Source organism: Micromys minutus, assembly GCF_963924665.1.
Source record: "Micromys minutus genome assembly, chromosome: 9".
NCBI lineage: Eukaryota > Metazoa > Chordata > Mammalia > Rodentia > Muridae > Micromys > Micromys minutus.
The window spans coordinates 37,477,665-37,495,282 of NC_137978.1; the positions used below are offsets into that span (position 1 = coordinate 37,477,665).

Here is a 17,618-nt window from a genome sequence, read left to right on the forward strand (position 1 = left end):
CGTCAGACATGTTTTCAAAGCTTTGTTTTTTAGAAAATAATCTTTTATCCAAATGTCCAATAAATTTTTCTTCTAGTAAAGAACAAACTATGTGCAGATGAAAAACTTCACTCATTTACTGATGTACGTAGTCTGACCTTACCAAACCCTGTCACTGCTTGGAAGATAAGTGAACATAGTCCAAAGTCCTCCTCCTTGTGGGCTTATATCCTAGTGGACACTTCAAGTGTGGCAAATCACAATTTAAGAAGTTAACTGTGGGCTGGGGATATAGTGCAGTTACTAACTTTTTGCCTAATACGAATGAAGCTTTGAGTTCGACTCCTGGCATCATGTGAGTCAAATATAGTGGCTGCCTGCCTATACCCAGCACTGGGGAAGAGGAGAGGAGGAAGTCAGAAGTTAAAGGTCACCCTCAGCTACATAATGAATTTAAGGACATCCTGGGAAACACCAGATCCAGCTCAGGAAGGAGGGAAGGAAGGAAGGGAGGAAGGGAGGGAGGGAAGGAAGGAGGGAGGGAGGGAGGAAGAGGAAGAGGGGGGTCAGAAAGAAAGAACAGAAATAAAGAAGGAAGGAAGAGAAAAAGAAGTGATCCAGGCTGGTTGTGGATCTAGGGGCACAAGGCTGTAATCCCAGTAATTTAAGAGACTGAGACAGGAAGTTCAAAAGTTCAAACCAACCTGGGCAACTTGGAGAGACTTTGTCTCAAAAACATTTAAAAGGGGGGCTGGGTATAGTGACACACTCTTAAATCCCAACACTCAGGAGACAGAGTAGAAGAATCTTCACAAGTTTGAGGCTTCATCTTACATAGTGAATTTCAAGCTAGCCAGGACTACATAGAAAACCCCTATCTACAAAATGGGGTGTTGGGGTGTCTGAGGATATAGCTTAGTGATAGTGTGTTTTCCTGGCATGTGAGAAGCCAAACCCCTGGCATCAAAAAGATAATTAGTTGGCCAATGCAGGATCGCTGTCTTAACAGTAGAGGGATGTGGTAAATAAATGAGTTTTAAAGTGTTCTACTTTACAGAGATTCCCTCCTGCCTTTTCAGTGTGGTGTACTGAGCTGCCTCCCTCCAAGAGCAGTATAGAACATCCTCAAAGTTCTACTCTTCTATCTACTTAAACTGGCTACTTGCTCAAACAGGAGACCCCACGGGCTCTGACTGTCCAGCGAGTAAGTGTGACAGACTCTTGCTGTGCATCTTTTTAATGGGGATATAACTGAAGAAACTTTAACTGCTGAATATGTCACTAACCCTTTCTCCACAGCACCAACACAGAGTCACAAACACAGATGCAATGTACGCAATGAGCACTGTCACAGCCACCAATTGCAGATTATTTTCAGGTTGGAATTTGCAGGCAGAAGAACAGAAACAGACAATGACTCATGTGGTGAACAGTTATATAGACAACTGTACCCAAGAAAGCTGCCACCTACATCCCATAATGACATCAGATGACAAAGGCAGAAAAGAGGTAGTTTTCTAATTTATCTGGAAATGAGATTTGCTACCTAGGAAGCACCTTACACAATCAAGAAGACATAGCAGATACTCCAAACATGGCCTGCTTGAGCGTGAGAGCATGTCCAGCTTCAAAAGCAACAGGACTGGCTGTGGAGGTGACAGCACTCTACTGCTGCCATTTTAGGCTCTTCTAAGAGAAATTCATGTATCCATGAACGTACACTGCCATACAGATGAGGCAACAAGAGGCTCAAGCCTCTTACTACTTGGCAACAACCAAGCATTTCATGCGTGTGAGGCTTAAATCCCTCTAGAGAAGCAGATGGACCTACAATGCTAGATGTATACAAGAGGGTCTAAAGCATAATGCATATTCACAATCTCAAAACCATAAAAAAAATCACCTGGAGAGGATTTCATTGGCCCCTGACTAGCTACCAAATTCTAACCCTCACACTACACAATATGTAGTCAAATCATCCTAAATAAGACAGACAGACAGACACACGCACAGCAGTTCTGTACATATCTGCCTTCTGTTCCTACAGTTCACCTGGCAACAACCCGTGTACCCTTTCAGACACAACTTAATTGCCTCTTTAAAGCTGTGACTCCCTTAGGACGCTATTTTTGCCTTCTTCAGTGCTTTTGCTGTTCCTGGACATAATGCCATGGTTATCTGATTTAGACATCTACTTCCCCATTAGAATAAAAATCTTTGAGCTCAAAGGCCTCATCTCTGGATCCTATCACATGTCCCTTGCACAGTGTCTGGCACAGAGTGATTAAAACTTTTGTTTTATTGAGGTGTACTTTTTGTCTCTTAAGGCAGGGCTTTATGAAGTCTAGTCTGTGCCTTAGGACGATGGTGAATTCCTGATCATCCCACTTTAGGATACATTACTGAAGATGTATTCTCTCTCTCTCTGTCTCTCTGTCTCTCTGTCTCTCTGTCTCTCTCTCTCTCTCTCTCTAGTCTACAGTGAGCACTTCATACAGGAACTCTGAACTCTTTTCTTCTTTGTCACAAGGTACAGCCTTCATATTGATAATATGAGATAATTTAATGGGAGCTCTGACAAATTACTTTCAGTAAAACCTGTCAATATAATCATGTCTGTGAGAATTACGATGTGTCAACTGTAAAAGCTCAGAAAGATATTTGACCTCAGATAGAGGAGGATATAACAGCAAGGAAGCTGGAAGTAAGAAGCAGAAATGCTGTCTACATCTGGTGGACTTTAACCTTAAGAAGGTTTTTTTTTTAAAGTGCCTGCATTATCATATGCCACTGACATGAAGCTAAAATAACTTAAGACTGACAGGAAAGCTTATGTTCTAAGGAATGCTATTAAGAAACAATGAGATAGCTATTGATATAAAGCAAATAAAAGGAAAGCTAAAGATTAATGTTCAAGTTATCACTGGGCTGGTGGGACAGCCTTCCCTGCCACATTTGCCCATCTGAGTTCAGTCCCAGGATCAATAGCAGGAACAGAGAACTGATTCCTACAAGATGTCCTCTGAACTTCACACACGTGCTATAGCATGAGCAAGTGAACACACACACATGCACACGCACACACACATATACCCAATTAAAATGTACTACATTTTTAATTTTAAGAAGTTAAAATTTAGAGCTATTAGAAAACCTTCACACAAAGAAATTCCCTGGTCTAATCTTTCATACATGTTTGAAGAAGCAGGAAACATCTAGACTATCCTCAAGGGTCCTGTAAAGCATATTTGCAAAAATGCCAAAACTCCCATTATAGGAAATGGTTTTGGCTTAAGGACGAGGGGATTACTGTGAGTCATTCTAACCATGGCTTCCAGTAACCAGAGTATTTTAAGGATATAAAGTAAAAAAATGCAACAAATAAAATCAAGATAAAATAAATAAAATAAAGAATGGTAAAAAAAAAAAAAAATAGCCAGACACTGGTGGTATATACCTTTAATCCCAGCACTTGGGAGGCAAAGGCAAGTGGATCTCTGAGTTCCAGGCCAGCCTGGTCTACAAAGGAGTTCCAGGACATCCAGGGCTACACAGAGAAAGCTTATCTCGGAAAAGAGAAAATGTATAAGAATGTTTCACCTGCATAGGCGTCTATGCACAGTATGCACAGGTCTGGTGCCCATGGAAGCCATGGAAGTCAGAGGAAGTTATTAGATCCTGGAGTTACAAATGGTTGTAAGTCACCATGTAGGTCCTGGGGACCAAACTTGGGTCCTCTATAAAAGTTCTCTCAAGGAGGAAGATCAGGAGTTCAGTTAATCAGCTACTGGTCAAGGCCAGCCTGTTTCAAACACAGTACAAGGACAGGTAAGAAATGGCAACAGTGTTATATTCAGGAAGAGAACAAAGGTGGGGAGGGGTCACCTGAGGATAACTACTTTTCATTCTGTTGCTTTTAGATTTTTTAGAATTTCAAACCACATGAAATCTACTTTTTTAAAAAAGAGAAATCTACTTAAATGAAAATATATAGAGAAGATGAAACACAGGCAGTGGTTTAGGTAATTAGAGGGAAAGTATTTCACAAGACAAGATGGAACAGAAAGGGATGGAAAAACCAACAAAGCTCTCAAGACAGCAGAAGTGCATGAGGTGCTTCAGTCTCACACATATGTTCCATAAACCTGTCATGCATCTCCCGTGTCCTCTGTCTGCTCAATAAACAGCTCTCTGTGTCTCACAGACCTTGACACTGGTTATGTTTCAGTGGTGGACAGGAGTATGCAGGTCAGAAAGACAGACCCTCCAGCAACAGTCTCTGAATGGGTTAATCCCAACACATTCATAAACATCTAGGGATGCAGCGCTAAAGGCCCAGCTTTGGGCCACTGTGACCCCAAGTACAACAGAAGTATGGTGGGTCTCAAGTGGCCAGTTACCAGAGACATATCTGGCAACTAGCTTTGTCCTCTATTGTGTATGGACACTGGTCCATCCTCTACTTTATCATTACTGAAGTCAGTCCATTTATTAACTTGGGAGCTGTCATGATAAGGAAGCTTCGCATTTTGCTAAGAATAAGTCATAGCCTTTGGGAGAGAGAGCTTTTTGAGGCAGGGTCTCACATAGCCCAGACTGGCCTCAAACTTGCTAAAGATAATTGAACTTCTTATCTTCCTTCCTGTCTCCAACTCCTGAGTGCTGGGATTACAGGTTTAATCCTTTTTTGATTGTTTTTTGACACAGAATTTCTCTATAACAGCCCTGGCTGTCCTGGAACTCACTCTGTAGACCTGGCTGGCCTCCCAACTCACAGAGATCCACCTGCCTTCCCTTCTCAAATGTTGGGACTAAAGGCGTGTGCCACAACCACTAAGCATTGGAAGTTTTGTCTGTTTGTTTGAACCAAGCAGTGTCAAAGCAGTCTAAGACCTACAGGAACCTGGCTCAACAGTCCTTTTACTGAATAAAGACAGGGGGGCTAATGTTTAAATGGCGTTATTTTAAGGATGAACTAACAGGTGTCACTCCTAAACGTGATGTTAAAAAGAAGAGTCAGGGGACTAGAAAAGTTACTCTGAGGTTCAGAGTTCATAGTGTTCCTTAGAAGGCCTGAGTTCAGTTCCCAGCACCCCCCTCAGGTGAGTCACAACCACCTGTAAACTCCAGTTCCAAGAGATCTAACACCCTCTCCTGGCATCTATGGACACTGCACTCACATATACATATGATTTAAAATAGAACTACAATTTAATAAGCATAATTTTTCCTGAAAATACATTAAAAAACGTCAGGGTGGCAAGATGGCTCAGTGGATAAGGAACAGTGCTGGCCAGCAAGCCTGGTCACTTGAGTTCACTCCCCACATGGTGGCAATGTCACACACAAAAACAAATAAATTAAAACATAATATTACATTTTAAAATGAGAAGTCATAGGGGTGGATGGGGGGAAGGGGATGACATTTGAAATGTAAATACAGAGAATATTCAATAAAATAATTTTAAAAAAAGAGAGAGAGGTTATTGCCAAAGAGCTATTTTGGAGCTTCACAAAAGTGTCTACTTGGTCTGTAGTCCAGGTTACACCAGTACACTATATACTAATAGATGGACACTCTCCAGACCTTGTCTGGTAAGCTTTCCGTTTTTTGAAAAGGACAAGAGGAACACAAAAGAAGCAAATTCAAACCCAAATCTTATTTTAGTGAACGGTCTTTTAATTCTCCTGCCAACTGATGGTCCTTTTTATCAGGGCTGAGCAGGCCGTGGTCTACTGACGAAAACGTCTCTCTTTCCCACCCTCTGAGAACTGTGTACGTGCTCATTACAAAACCTGAAAGTGGGAAAGAGGAACAAAACGAAGGAGGGGTTGACGGGCAGACTGGGCTGAACGTTCTTCAGCTAGATAAACAGGCCTCAGCAAAATCCTGTTTAACAGAACCGAAAGATAATGGACACATGGGCATCTCTTTTAATTGAGGCAAAAATGTGTGGAAAAGAATTTCTAGCTTCAGAACATTCAGGATCCAAGGTTTGAGCACCAGTGGCAGACAGTTACTAGGCTTTGTTGTTTGTGTTTTACATCTTATTGATTAGCTTTGTGGGGATTGAACATGTATGTACCACAGAGCCCATGTGGAAGTCATGGGACAGTTTGTATGAGGTGGTTCTCTCCTTTTACCACGTGAGTACTGGGGATCAAACTCAGGTGGTCAGTCTTAGTAGCAAGCACCTTCATCCACTGAGCCCTATCACAGGCCCCAGTTACTAGTTCTCATCAGGAATTACCTAAGTTCTATGTCTGATTATACCCAGTAGACTATTAATAAAGGACAATGGAAAATTTGGAGGAAGGCCCGGTAAGTTAACCTCTCTCTTTCACATATTTTATTGGAATGAGTAAATATATGAACAATATGAGTACAGGAGAGGGGGTGATTCTAAAAATCATCAAAAATGTCATCTGAGTCTCCAAACAAGGCAATGTTCACTCAGTGGATGCCTCACTGTGACTTAGGAATTGTCAACTAAGGACATTAGAGAATTTAAGTAGAACAAAGATGCTCCTACATGTTAAACCAAACCTTCCAATAGATGTAACAAGAATCAATCTACAAGAAATTTAAACTCCTCGGCATAAATTGAACTCCTGTTAATGCAAAATTTCAGGAGAGAGAGCCTGCTTCCTAACAGTTCATTGCATTCGCCTACTGATAGAGGTCACAAAAATTTATAACTAGGAGTCTAAATCAATGCATCATCATTCTTGCGCCCTCCTTACATAACCTTACTCTAAAATAAACCACAATCCCATGAAGCATGGGCTAAGTATCTACTGCTTTTCTCAACATTAATGCACACACATCTGAATGTTTTGTAATACTTCATACCCATATGCTACGCGGCAAATTTAGGAAATGAACCAGAGTGAAAGCCCCCTCCCAATTACAGCTGCTCCTACCTACAAAGCCAGGTAGAAATGTTTCACTAGTAAAATTTTCTGCCATATTGACCTTTAATTGTATCACAGCATGAACCTTTACAGGCGCAGAACACAAAGGCTAAATGGTTGTGGCCAATTTACAATGGCTCTTCCTATTTCATCCCTAGAAGTGTAACCACCAAGGAAATACCGAATTGGGGGAATTCCTTGCTTCCTTTTCTTCCTGTTTGAATGGGTCCTGTACCACAGCCCAGCTCTGCTAGTTTCGGCCACCACACACGCATGAGGCCTCCACAGCCCAGCTAGACTATCTAGAAATCCGCACTGTGTCACTGCATGAGGCAGCTTTCTCAGTGCACACTACCTGGGTGAAGAAAGCCACCTAAGCATTCTAACAGAGCTCAACAAGGTGGTAAAATGACAGGGGTTGCTAACGACATAGCAGACAGCAAGGACTGCCACCTTTAAATATCATTTCGACAGTTTTTCTCTTCGTCATCTCACCTTCCTCCTCGCCACCCCCACCCCCACCCCACTGCAGCTCACCCACAGCTTTGCCAAGTGAAAGGCTGCCAGCTCTGGATGACAGCAAGCCCAGAAGCCATTCAGAGTCTGCAACATAGACATTCTCACCTGAACACACCGGGCAACCCCACCCCCACTATACCATCCCCACCTCGCTGACGCTGACACACACACACACACTCGCCCACACCAAACCTCGAGCCCGAGGAAACCCAGCAGGCTCATAAGCGAGGGTGGCTCGCGTTGTTATTACGAAGAGGACTCGCCCCTGAGCTCCAGAAACCCCTCCCCACTCAGGCCACCGCCACCCCGCTGCCCCGCAGCTGGCCCCCCACCGGCGGCCCGGACGGGTTACCTTTGGACTGGCAGTCAGCACAGAACTTGTTATCTTCCTCCAGCAGCAGGTTGGCCAGGACCGCCTGGTACCGATCCACGTCCTTCACCGACTTGCCTGTCATGGCCAGGGTGCCGACGGGGGCAGAGGGCGACGCGCCCCCTGCACCCCCAAGAACCCCTTCCTGGGTCCGGGGCTGAGGCCTCGGGGTCCCCGCCCAGGCGGTCCTCCCGCCCGGCCCCGAGCCGCCCCGGGGTCAGGGCCGTCCGCCCCCCGCCCGGCAGCCCCTCAGCGCGGCGCCCCCTGGCGGACTTCGGGCAAGGTAGGGACTCGCGGTGGCAGCGGGACCCCAGAAGAGGCTTAGGCGGAGCGAACACTTGGCCTCAGGCGTGCGGGACGCACACTTGACCACCGGGGCTGAGGGTCTGCCCGCCGCGCTTCCCGCCTCGGTTTCCCTGGCAGCTGCGACCATCTGCCGCCACCTCCACCGCCTACTTCCGGCAGCTCTTCCTCTCCTCCTCCACCCAGCCCAACCCGCGCATGCGCCCCGCCCACCGCGCCGCACTGGGCTCTTCCCTTGGCTCCGCCTCCTAGGAGCCAATCCGGAAAGACCTGGGGGCGGGGCTTAGGTGGAAGCGGTGGGAAAGAGGACACGCCCCCTGCATGTCCTTGGAAAAGAATGAATGAAGCCGGATGCAAAGGGAGCAGAGTGAAGAAAATAAAGTGAAGGGAGAGATCAACATTTAGTGAGCTCATACTGTGTGCTAGGTACTGTGCTAAGCGCTTTCTATCAATTATCACAGTGTGCTCTTCGCAGCAGCCTTTATGAGATGTGTATTTATTATCCTTATATAATACAAGGGTTGTGGATATCCCAGACTCCTTCAGGCTAGTCTTTCCTTCAAGAGACAAAAGGACTGACTGACCCTCTGACCCGAGTTAAAGAGACATTACACCCTTCCTCATGATCACTTTTAATTTGGAATGCCTTCTGCGGCTGATATTCATCAGCCTTCTCTGTGACTTTTTGAGCATTGTTCTAACTAGGCAGAAATTTTCTTTCCTTTAAAAAAATTTTTTGTTTGAACAGGTTCTTCCTAAGTAGCCCTCAGTGACCTGGAACTTTATATTGTAGATCAGGATAGCCTCGAACTCACAGAAATCTGCCGTCAAAGTGATGGGATTAAAGGTATGGATACCTAACCTTTATTTGTGTGTGTGTGTGTGTGTGTGTGTGTGTGTGTGTGTGTGAGAGAGAGAGAGAGAGAGAGAGAGAGAGAGAGACAGACAGACAGACAGACAGACAGATAGAGACAGAGAGACAGAGAGAGAGCCATTTCTGGGGTTGTTTGGGGGAGAGCCAGTTATAGGGTAACATGAGTAAGCAACCACTTTAAAATGGTTAAGAGCACTGACTGCTTTTCCAGAGGTCCTGAGTTCAATTCCCAGTAACCACATGTTGGCTCGCAACCATCTGTAATGGGATCGGATGCCCTCTTCTGGTGTGTCTGAAGACAGCGACAGTGTATCCGCATACATGAAATAAATAAATCTAAAAAAAAAAGATTATTAAATATTATCTTCCAAAGTCAGTTACAATTAGTGTGTGGTAGCTGTCTTGAACCCACTGCCATCTTGCATGTGTACATATTCCCTCCCTTTAGTCATCAAATTCTTACAAGAAACTGATAGAAATCAGGATGTGCTAAAGGAAAGGAGGACACTGTTTCCTGAGTTGTGTTCATAAGGGATTCCTCTGAAGACTAGAGTAATAGACCAGGGACATTAGCAAAACAAAGTGTTTATTTACCTCTAAGACAGAACTTCTGTCCATCACTGCTTTCTCCCAACACCAGGCTCCCCTCAAAGTGTTTATATTATCAAAGGGAAATTGAAATATTTGTTACTTTATTAATCAGAATAATTTATTCCTCTGTCTGAAACCTTTTCATTCTAGTGAAGTCTCAGAGAATTTACTTTCATAAATGTCCATAAATGGCTTTGCTCCATCTGACTCCTTTTGCATGGCCGTCTCACTGAGCCATGCTCAGCTGTTGAAAAAGTCTTTGGTAGCTTCTCATTTTCTTCCACTTGGTGTGAGGCCTCACAGTATGGAGAGGAGACACGCATACCATGAGGTCAAGTCACCTAGGTTGAGATCCAAATTTTGAATCCTGTTTGTGTGGCTTTAGGAGGTCGCTTAACGTCTTGTCTTGGCATTTCATCTATGAAGTAGGAATGATAATGGTGTCAACTCCCTGTTTCACGGGGTTGGTGCGAAGCTTCGAACCCTAATACTTGTAAAGCATTTAGAACAACTCTCAGCACATAATGAAAGGTAGGCGATCAACACCTGCTGTTAAAAATGTCTGGCTTTTGGCCTTATCAGAACATGATAGGGCTTATTTCCTGATCTGTTTATAGTCAGACATGGTCAATGGGCCAAGCAGAAACATGTTGTTTTATGTCTGAAGGCTTTATTTGCTGTTTTGACTGGAACACACTATCCACAAAAGGACAGACAGTCAAGACAGACTGAAGCACCAAGTACAGAAAACATGACCTTGCTTCTGATCCCTGCAAGGGCAGCCCTGGAGGTTCCAGGTTAGGCTTCATAATCATAGCCTGAGTTTATTTCACATAAGCAAGAGCTCTCCACTAATCCAAAAAAAGCTAAGAAGTGATGAGCAACAAAAAAAGTCTTGTGTTAAGTTACTGAGTTGTTTTCTCACCAACTTGTAACTTAGCTGATCCTACATAAAAGGACTCTTCAAAGCCAGATATGGTGGCACATAGGTGATCCCAGCACTTGGTAAATAGAGGCAGGTAGTTCAGGAGTTTAAGGCTAGCCTCAGCTACATAGTAGATATTAGGCCATCCTGGGTTACAGGAGATCCTGTCTTAAAACAGAGAGAGAGAGAAGAGAGCAATAAAAGAAAAAATCATAATGCTTGAGGCATATTTCTTTTGTGGCAGAGAACCTCACAGCACCTGGCTCAGAAACGAGTTTTCTCCTAGACTGTCATGGTAGAGTGAGCTCTGCAGCATGATGCCCAGAACATGATCCAGCAGTGCTGTGGGGAACATGTTTGGACTTCTGCCACATGGAGCTTTTCTCATCCCAGCATCTTCTAGCTAAGAGATAAAATCTTTTGAGTCATACATTGAACTAAAATAGGTTCCAACCCACTGGTTAGTCAGGGTACCAATTTAGGGTAATACCAATTAAATGGCTTTGTCACTAAGTGAGCTGGACTAATTTTCTATTTTCCTGTCATCTCTTCGTTAGCTGTCACAGTAAGTGAGCTATGGCTCACCGTGAACTCAGAGCCTATCCAGCTAACTCCAGCCAACTCTCACTCTTTTGGGATGTGAGAAAGTGCTGTGGCTTCACTATCAGCCTTGAGAACTGGGCTATTCAGAAGAAACCAGCTGTGAGCCAGCCTTGCCTGCCTGGCCTTTCTCTCCTGCTAGAATTTCTAGATGTCCACTTCCACAGCCTGACTCTCAGAAGTGCCTCTGTTTGCCACTGCTGAAGGTGCCCACTAGGACAGTCGGTGCTCTTAACTTAGTGGCACTATGTCCTGATGTTCACACTACTTAGGATTCCAGAAGGTCAGAGTTGTTTCCTTCCAGACAGAGAATGGCTTCTCCTCATCATTTATACATTGTACTCTGGACTCCAAATCATCCCTGATTGTAGGCAGCTTTCCTGTGAGCCTGTTGACTGGCCTTTGATCCTTTCCCATCAATATGGAAACCCAGGAAACCCAATGCCAGGATTTCATACTATGCAAATCTGCCATTTTCCTTAGGACAAGCACATCTAATCACGGCCTCCTGGGAGCGACTCTCAAGTGTAGTGAAAGGAAATCACCCCACACCACAGCACCGGGGAAAGGTAAGACAAAAGTTCCCAGAAAGGAAAAGCCAGTCACTTGTAAAAGGACCAGGAAGGAGAATGGCACAAGTTCTCAGCAACAGCAGAAGAAGCCAGGAGACTGTGGAATGGTGCCTTCAAAATTCTGAGAGAAAGAGTTGCCAACCTAGAATTCCAAGCAAGCCACCCTGCTGTCCTAGAAGCACTGTGGAACAAGGGAGTTCTTTCCTTCTTCCTTCTTTCTTTCTTTCCTTTTCTCTTTTCTTCTTTCTTTCTTTTCCTTTTGTTTCCTTTCATTTTTTCCCCCTTTCTTTCCTTTCCTTTCCTTTCCTTTTCTTTTCTTTCTATTCTTGCTTTCAAAGTTATAGCTCCCTCTGTGGCTTTGTTCTAATGCTCCAAACACTCCATCTGCCCTTCATCCCACCCTGGGCCCCAGAGTCGCTCCAGTAGAAAGCATCATTCTGATCCCTCGAAGGCAAGCTTCTAGTTGTGCTCAGCCATTGGCCAAAAATAGGCACAGGCAGGAAACCAAGTTACTTGGTTTCTGATTTTTTTTTTTCCTACTGCCAGAGGCACTTCCTTCCTGCACTGACAACAGCTTTCCTTCGAGGACCTTCTCCCACAACTAAAATTCTTAACCACGATCTCCCAGAATCCTCCCTGTTGCCCCAGAGTTGGAGGATAACAGCTTTCTGCTGATGCTGGCCTCAAGATAACAGCACAGAAGGGCTCTTAGATCTCTCTTCAGCTGCCTCTTTCACACTGGCCATGGGCTTCTGATTAGATTCTACCCAAACCACCTCCTGGACCTACAGGATCCAAAAAGAACAGTCAATGCAGAGAGATGCACCAACTATGGAAAACAGAGATAATGTCTCTTCCCAGTTATAAATGGTAGAGGCCAGGGTGAAGGTCATGAGGAATGGACCAGCAGGACAAGCTTTGGCATGGAAAGAGCAGAGAGACAGAAGCTGACAGATTAGCTAACATGTTGGAATTTATTAAGAGGAACTCTGACCGCACTGGATGTTCATAGTGTGCCCCTTTAATTCCAGCCCTCCAGAGGTGGGGGCAGGACAGGTGCCTGGCTTTGTGTTACACAGTAAGCATAGTGAATTTGGGGCCAGTCTGGGCTACAAAGCAAAACCCTAGCAGAAGGGCGTGTGAAGAGGAGAGAAACTCCCCCGTCTCAAGGACTAAGAGGTGAATTAATCATAGATTCCTAGATAATTAAGACATTTCAGCACAGAGTGGCCATTTGGCTCCAGAGAAAACAAAGGCTTAGCCAGTGAGGAAAATCTAATTGGTAAATGCTGTGGTCAACATGATATTATAGAACAGTAGCAAGGTATTGTTATGTATCCGGAAGTCATTACAGAGAAACTACTCGGATAGAACAAAGAAATGTGTTTCTTCATCTTGCTTAGCAGGAAGAGATAAAGATAGAGGGGGAAATCAGGGTTATTTAGCGTGCTGTTTAGTCAAACCCCTCAATTACAAAAGAAAGCTCCTTAAGAGTTGAAAATCATTACTTTGGGAGCTGGAGCTCAGCGGTTAAAAGCACTGGCTGCTCTTCCAGAGGTCCTGAGTTCAATTCCCAGCAACCACATGGTGGCTCACAACCATCAGAAAGGGAATCCAACACCCTCTTCTGGTGTGTCTGAAGACAGCAACAGTGTACTCACATACATAAAATAAATAAGTCTTTAAAAAAAAATAAAAGAAAATTGTTACTTCAAAGGAGGGAGTGAAGTAAGGAGAGGGTCAAGTGCATAGGAGTGGAGATGGGGCGGTGCTGGCTGGCTGACATTATAAATGGGAACTGGAGTTACTGGGCACTGCACCACAGTCCTCTGAAAGAACAGCCAGTGTTCTTCAGTGCTCAGGCATCATTCCGGTCACCTAAATTATTTTTTAAATGATTTTTTTAATGAGGTGAAAGGGCACGTTGAGAGTCAGCTTTTCCCTTCCCCACTAGTTGGATCCCAGGGATTGAACTCAGGTGACCAGGCTTAGAGACAGGCAATTCTACCAGTCCTCTTTCTTTCTTTCTTTCTTTCTTTTTTTTTTTTTAAAGATTTATCTATTTATTATATATAATTTAGACACACCAGAAGAGGGCATCAGATCCCATTACAGATGGTTGTGAGTCACCATGTGGTTGCTGGGATTTGAACTCAGGACCTCTGGAAGGGCAGACAGTGCTCTTAACCACTGAGCCATCTCTCCAGCCCTCTACTGGTCCTCTTGAGTGTTTTATTTCATTTTGGGTTTGGGTTTCATCTGTCGTTTGTTTTGAAACAGGGTCTCAAGTAGCCCAGGCTGGCCTTGAATTCACTAGGTTTCGGAGAATGGCTTTCAACTCCTGATCCTTGTCTCCCAAATACTGGGATTATAGATATGAGCCACCAAGCTGGCTTATTACGCAGTGCTGGGAACCAAACCCAGTGCTTTGTCCTCACCAGCCAAACTACACCAGTTTAGCTTCATTTCCAGCTCCAAGTTCAGAAACCTTTTAAATGGAAGTGATAAGAAATCCAACTGGACCTAACAAATACTAGCTTATTCTCACTGAACAGGACATTCGGAAGCAGGACAGTCGTACACACTGACACAGCTCCCTGACAAGGCCATCAGCATCGGGGCGGTGTCACCAGATGAGCAGCATCAGCATCACCTGGAAAGTTGTCAGCAGTGGGTGTCCTCTCTCCAGATCCAAAGAGAGACAGAGACCATAGAAAAGGAAAGCTCAACTGGGCCGGCCCCATGGCTCAACAGGTAGAGAGCACTTGCTGCCAAATGTGATGGACCAAGTTTGATCCTCATGACACACAGAATGGAAGGAGAGAAATGACTCCTGAAAGTTGTCCTCTGACCTCCACATGCACTGTGGCACCCATGTTCCCCCTACACACACTGCATATACACACAGAGATAGACAGACAGACAGACAGACAGATAGATATTGATCGGTGCGTGGGCAGATGGACGGACGGACAGATGGACAGACAGACAGACAGATAAGGTTTAAAAAGGAAAGGGAAGTTTATTCATCTCACTAACTCTGTTCACCAGTAATGACGTTTGGCTGTTTTCCCATTCATCCTTGTGCTCAACCCTTTCTTTAGGTGCCATATTCCTGAAATATTCAGCTGAGTGGACCCAATAGCCCTGCAGAGAACTCCCTTAAGCCAGAAATCAAGTTGGCAACTTCCCTTGACTCCCCGACTGGGCAACTTGCCCAAACAAATTTCATAACTGGTTTCAGAACAGGAAGTGGCCCAGATTTGCAAATCACCATGCATACCAACTGCACAGTCCTGCTGTGGCTTTGTTTCTTCCTAAGAAACAGATGTGTCATCCGTTGGCACCAACGCTGTTCTTTTTTTCTCAGAGTTTGAGAGAATGCAGCTTCCCAGGCCTTTTCTGATCTGGCGGTAGGCTCACACTGTCGTGGTTAACACACTGACCTCTACAAAGAAGATTAATCTTTATTAATCTCCAGAAAACTACAGTGTGTCAGATTCGATTTCTGTGACTCAAGTGTTGACTCACTAAGGTGACCCTGGTAACCTGTACTGAGGGCCTTGGCTGGAAAACATGTGACTTCCTGTTTGTTTGTTTGTTTGTTTTTGACAAAGTGTCTAACCCAGAGTGGTCTCAAATACCCATGCAGCAGGGGTTGGCCTTGAACTTCAGATCCTCCAGTCTCTACAACCTCCTGAGTGCTGAGATTCCGGGTGTGTGGCACCAACCCCATCTGGATCAAATGATGTATCTGAAAGCTCAAAAGCTGAACATGATAGCTCAGCAGGTAAAGGCACCGGACACCAAGCCTGACACACTAAATTCAGTCCTCAGAACTCACAGGATGGAGAGAACCGACTTTCACAAGTTGTCCTATGACTTCCACTCACACACACACACACACACACACACACACGCACGCACACACTCACTCCTTGTCAAGTATTTTAGATACAGGATGTAAAATATCTTGTATCTGCTTTATAATACATAATAGCAATTCTGCTTTATCAAAGCTGAGTGTGGTAGAGCTTGTAGTCCCAGATATATTGGAGGCTGATGCAGGAGGATGGCTTGAGCCCAGGAACCGGAGGCCAGCCTGGACAACATAGCAAGATCACAGATCAGAAAGCAAACCAACAAGCCTGGGACCTGATGGGTGGAACTGATTTTAAAACAAAAACCTGGCTGGCCATCGGGAGAGTATTTCAGAGAGAAAGCTGAGGCTACAGACCAGAGATCTGTTGCTAATATGACCAAAAGGTCAGAGCATTCTCTGAGAGAAAATGCCTTTGAAATGAAGTGTATGGCACACATATCCCTTCAGTTACCTCAGCGGAAGCCAGAAATAAAAATGGATTGTCCGCTCTTGAGCCCTGTGTTGGCTTGGGCCTGTTTTCAGTCTCTTGCAGGTATGGACACTTTCAATGAATCTAGACTTTTACTTAAAAACAGGCAGGCTGTCTAAGTTGAGAACAGTGGCGCATGTCTGTGATCCCAGCACTCAGAAGGCTGAAGCTGGAGGATCACAAATTCAAGGTTTCCCAGGACTATGTAATCTTGGGCTATATAGGGAGAGTCTCAAAATCCAAAAGAAGAGAAGAGGGGAGGGAAGGTCTGGGGAGAGGAAGAGATATTCCTCAGGGAGACCCATAAAGGAATCTATTGGAATGAAAACACATGACTTACATAAGAGACCCACAAGGTTATGGAGGATTTAATACCAGAAAAGGCACTGGCTTATGGACTGAAAGAGAGAGAGTCTGAGATAAAAGAAAATTCACCCTTGCAAATCTCACCAACAGGAAACTACCCAGATGCACTGTGTGCTACCTTTTATGAAGAGAGAAGTGTGTGTAGGGTGGAGGTGGAGTGGTCCACAGGGAATTGGCCATTTCTAGGTCTTGAACCCTATTTTGAAATTGTTTGGAACTGTTCCTTCTGTTTCTCTTTCTGCATGGGACATTTATACCTGGTGTCCTCTGTCTATCCCACCACTGTGTTTTGAGAACCGAGGCCTTGTTTCTAGCTCCATGTGTCCACAGAGCTTAATCTATAGTTGATGAGTCTCATCCAAAACTTAACACAGATCAATTCAGGGAGACCTTGAAGAGAGGTGACTATTTAGCAAGAAGGGTATGCTCCAGGAATTGTTAGGGACCAGAGAAAGGGTGGAGGTAGTAGGCAGAGCAATGGCTCTCCAAGCATGTTGATGTCCTTAGTCCTCCATAACTTGTGAATTTGTCATATTAAGTGGGGGAGGGGAGGCAAGTCAACAAGATGAGATAAAGTTAAAGAGTATAGGACAGGAAGTGACCTCTAGTACCTTGACAGGGCCAGTGTTGTCAGAGGTTCTCCTTCCAAGTGGAAGAGAGAAGCAGAGAGAGGTTTTTTTTATGTTGAGCCAGTGAGATGATTCAGTGGGTAGCCAAGCCTGATGACCTGAACTTTGTCTCATGAACCCACATAGTAGGAGAGAAGCAAGTCCTAAAAACTGTCCTCTGACCTCAGCACATGGCCTATGGCAAGTATATGTGTGCACACGAAAACACACACACACACACACACACACACACTCCAATAATTAAAAACAATTTTTTAATTGAATCGTATTTTACATGCATTGGTGTGAGAGTGTCAGATCACCTAAAACTGGAGTTACAGACATGAACTGCTGTGTGGGTGCTGGCAATTGAACCCAGACGCTCTAGAAGAGAAGCTCATGCTCTTAACCATTGAACCATCTCTCTGGCCCTAAAGACAATTTTTAAAAAGATCTTACTATAGAAGAGTGCCAGAGAGATGTAAGGTGAGGAAGGACACCTTGAATGAAGGAATGTAGGGAATCTTCTAGAAACTTAGAAAGGATGGGAAATGGATCGATCCCTACAATCTTGAGAAAGAACTGTAACAGAGAGATAAAATGAGAGTCTAATTCAGGAGCAGTAGCACTGGTGTTGTATCTCA

The 17,618-nt window shown here is 44.5% G+C and overlaps 1 protein-coding gene across 1 annotated transcript in view; it reads right to left on the reverse strand.

Moving 5' to 3' along the window:
- The window catches only part of SMAP2 (small ArfGAP2), a 45,690-nt gene extending 37,450 nt beyond the window's left edge, over positions 1–8,240 (reverse strand). Inside the window, exon 1 of the mRNA XM_080921883.1 lies at positions 7,766–8,240. Within this exon, the coding sequence (XP_080778009.1) occupies positions 7,766–7,868 (103 nt within the window). The 5' untranslated portion in view covers positions 7,869–8,240. The remainder of the gene's footprint in view (positions 1–7,765) is intronic.
- Between the last annotated feature and the right edge of the window lie 9,378 nt (positions 8,241–17,618).